Source organism: Cupressus sempervirens, chromosome 11 (genome assembly GCF_028749045.1).
Source record: "Cupressus sempervirens isolate cs-2001-9-10 chromosome 11, ASM2874904v1, whole genome shotgun sequence".
Taxonomy (NCBI): domain Eukaryota; kingdom Viridiplantae; phylum Streptophyta; class Pinopsida; order Cupressales; family Cupressaceae; genus Cupressus; species Cupressus sempervirens.
In genome coordinates this window covers 550,245,174-550,249,094 of record NC_143128.1, presented here as the reverse complement: position 1 = coordinate 550,249,094, position 3,921 = coordinate 550,245,174, and the positions used below count along the sequence as shown (strand labels likewise).

General features: G+C 39.4%; 1 protein-coding gene across 1 annotated transcript; it reads left to right on the top strand.

Moving 5' to 3' along the window:
• Positions 1–861: 861 nt before the first annotated feature.
• On the top strand, positions 862–3,156 carry LOC149530802 (MATE efflux family protein). Its single transcript, XM_089810746.1, has one exon. It carries the CDS (start codon positions 1,382–1,384, stop codon positions 2,966–2,968), a length of 1,587 nt encoding a protein of 528 aa, XP_089666872.1. The 5' UTR covers positions 862–1,381; the 3' UTR covers positions 2,969–3,156.
• The last annotated feature ends 765 nt before the right edge of the window (positions 3,157–3,921 follow it).

Here is a 3,921-nt window from a genome sequence, read left to right as displayed (position 1 = left end):
AAATAATGCAGATTTATTTTAAACTTGAAGTAACTTTACGATATTTATTATCATATTTTGACTGCGAGCCTCCATGATAGATACAACCAATGGTAAAGCATTCCAACTAAACTTACATATTAAATATGCAATGCCCTGATATCATTGATATAGATAGTTATTACCATTTTATTGTGGGCCTGAAAAAAAAAACTTTATATTTCTTATATATTTTTCCAAATATCAAATAAACAGATTTATTAGATTGGACTTATAACAATCTTATAATAATTATTATCATTTGTCTCTAATTCTACATGATAGATACAACCTGCCTTAAAATAATCTAACAGAACTTATATATTAAATTTGTATTATCACATTATTCTTAAACTGGAGCCTATTTTAACTACTTCTCGATAGAATAAATTTTCACCCCTCTTTTATTTCAAAAAAGTACATTTTTTGAAAATATTCTTTCAAAGCAATGCTTATAGTTATTATCATTTGATTATACTAAAAACCATAAACCTGCTTGATAGATACAACTAGATTTTAAACAATCTAATTAGATTTATACATTACATATATTATATAATCTTTAATTTTATATATCTCTTCCATATTTTTCAGACAGTAAACATAAAACAACTTTATAGCTATTACCATTTCATAAAGTTATGAAATACTTTTTCCAAAAGCCAGAGATCTATTTAAAAAGAAAAGAACCTATTAATATATTGATTTGTTATCCTAAGCATGCAATACTTTTTCAAAACAGTGCATATCTATTTTAGAGAGGTAAAAAACTTAATGAGAAGTAGTGCTCTGTTATCCTTAAACTGGTCTACTTTAGAGAAGTAAAAACTTAAAATATGTAGTGCTGAGTTATCATTGAACTGTGTATTTCCCACTTTTTCAAACCAGTGCGAGTCTATTGTAGAAAGCTAACTATTACCATTTGACTGTAAACTTGCGTGAAAGATACATCCTATTCATTCAAACAAACAATAATATTCATCCACCATTGATGATCAATCAGCAAATACGAGCAGCCCAAACGAAACAAAACATTTCATCAGAAAACCACTTCTCATACAGCATCATCCCATTTATCCTATGTAATATTTGCTCCACACCAAAATCTTCTAATCTCAATTGCATTGGGTGGAAACAGAGGCAATCACATGGAGCGACAAGACACTTTACACAAGGAGGAGCACCAAAAGTGCTGTGCTCCTCTTTTCTTCCTTTAAATCCTGAGCCTGCAATTTTCTGTCCATTAAATTCAGGAATTACAGCATAACACCCGCCAAAGCTTCCAACAACTCTCTCTTTATCCATTCCTTCCTATGTAAGCCCGCCATTAAGAACAAATAAGAGAGTCGTGCAAGCAACTCAAATGGGTGCAAGGATCATCACCCAACTAAGAAAAACTCTTCAACAAACTTTCTGCAATTTTGGGCAAATGGGAAGAACAGAGGACGTGGAGAAAGAAGGATCATCGTTGCTTCATGAAAGCAATACGAAGGAAGATGATCTGAAGCAATGGCCAGGGTGGAAGCAGGTCACATGGGAGCTCCAAAACCAGAAATCAATAGGCCTGCCAATCGCAGCCATGAACATGATGTGGTTTGGGCGGATGGTCATATCAACGGCCTTTCTAGGGAGGCAGGGGAAGCTCCAATTGGCAGGAGGAGCCTTGGCCCTCACCTTCGCCAATGTGACCGCATTCTCAGTCCTAACTGGCCTCTCAGCCGGCATGGAACCACTCTGTTCGCAAGCCTTCGGAGCAACAAACTACAATCTTCTAGGATCAACGTTTTACAGAGGGGTCACAATACTCTTCCTAGCAAGCCTCCCCATAGGATTCCTATGGCTAAATGTGACCAAATTACTGCTAAAATTGGGGCAAGACGAAGAAATCTCAAAGGTAGCGGGTACATACCTGGTGTTTCTCCTGCCAGATCTGGCGGCGACCTCTGTTTTAGCCCCCCTGAGAATTTACCTCCGGTCACAGACCATAACGAAGCCCATGATGGTGGCTTCCGCCATAGCTCTCGTTCTCCACGTTCCCATCAACATGGCTTTGCAGAATTTGGGCGTGGCCGGAACCGCTCTGGCGATCTGCTGGAGCGACTGGAACGTGGTATTGATGCTCTTGCTCTATGTTTTCAAAACAGGGCTCCATAGAAAGACCCAAGCGGAGCAATGGTGGCGCAATGGCTGGGCTCCGCTGGTGAAGCTAGCGGTATCATCTTGTCTCTTAACATGCCTTGAATGGTGGTGCTATGAAATCCTAATGCTCTTAACCGGACGCCTTCCCAGAGCAGAGGAGGCAGTTTCGGAATTGGCGGTAGTTTTGAATGGGGATCAGATCCTCTACTCTTTGCAAATAGCGTTGGCCGCGTGTGCCTCCACACGTGTGGGAAACGAATTGGGGGGAAACAATCCAGTTGGGGCTTACCACGCGGCAGTGGTGGCGATTGGGCTGAGCGTTGCGGTGGGGAGCTTTGGAGCCGCGGCCATGATTTTGGCGCGCAATGCTTGGGGGATGATTTTCAGCGGGGATTTGGGGATTATAAGTGGAGTGGCGAAATTGATGTGTTTTATGGCCGCGGCGGAGATTTTTAACTTTCCTCTCACAGTTGCAGGCGGTGTTCTTCGTGGAACGGCAAGGCCCACTGTGGGGGTTATTCTTAGCTTGGGATCTTTCTATCTGTTTGGTCTGCCCATTGGAGTTTTTCTTGCATTTCGATTGAAGCTCCGACTGGTTGGGCTCCTGCTCGGTCTTTTCATTGCCGTTGCAGTTTGTTGTGGTTTGACATTGGGTGTTGTTTTCCGAACCGATTGGATTCACCACACTGGCTTAGCTCAGGAGCTCATTAATGGCGGCCAGTATGAGCCCAAGTCGTGTCAATCTGGACAATTAGAAACAATTGTCCTGGCTGTAGCGGAGAATGAGGATGGAAAACCAGAGAAGAAATGAAAATTTGGTGAAATTAAAATCTGGGTTTGTAGAGAGAATTCTGTTAAGCACAATTCAAAACGAAAATCATCCCCCTTGTTGGGATTTAGTTATATAGTATATCTGTTTGCAGAGCATCTCCTCTGATCCGCAGCATGTAGTTTCCTGAGTTCCTATAAGTATAATAACTATTTTCAAATTTAATTGTATGCAATTTGAATATTTTTTTCCCTGATTATGAATCTGGAAATTTGAACCGGGATATTGATAGAAATCCCACTCAATTAAGTTTAGGAACTTCGTTATTGTCTTCTGTGATCATCAAATCGAGTCTGTGCTTGTTGGTCGCCACGATCATAATTGCTCTCTGCATGGGTTAGGAAAATTTCAGCGCTGAGGGATTGTATGGAAGTGTGGCGGGGATTTCATATGAAAAGTGGTGCAGTGGATGATATTGGGCTATCGGGAACCACTCCATTCAATCATTTTTATTGCTTTCTGATAGTGTATATGTTGGAGTTAATCATAACAAATTGTAATTGATAGTTGATAGTCTGGGATTGCATAGTATTACAATTGATGTGATTGATGAGTTGTTCGTTACTTTGATATTCCAAAGTGTTTATAATGCGGTAGGGATGGAGGATTTTAGAGAATGTTTTTAAAATATATTAGTATATTATAGATTTAAAGAGAGAGAGCGCATTGGATGGTAATATATCTTTCATATAGGAGAGAATATAGATTGTGGGCTGTTACTATTCATTTTATAGTCATCTTGTTTTCATTTTAAAAGGTATTTTCTTGCTTGTGATCTTGTAATTATATTCCAACTTCAGATATCTTCAACTCCTTTAAACTAATCAGTTCCTTGCTATCATCTCTTGTTGTTTCTTTAGTTATGTCATACCTGTTTGAGTCACACACTTAGCCTTTTTGCTCCAAAAGATCAAAGACCTTGAACCTGTGAGCTA

Excerpts from the sequence above, each read along its gene's own strand:
- LOC149530802 (XM_089810746.1), top strand. The coding sequence starts at position 1,382 with ATGGGTGCAAGGATCATCACCCAACTAAGAAAAACTCTTCAACAAACT.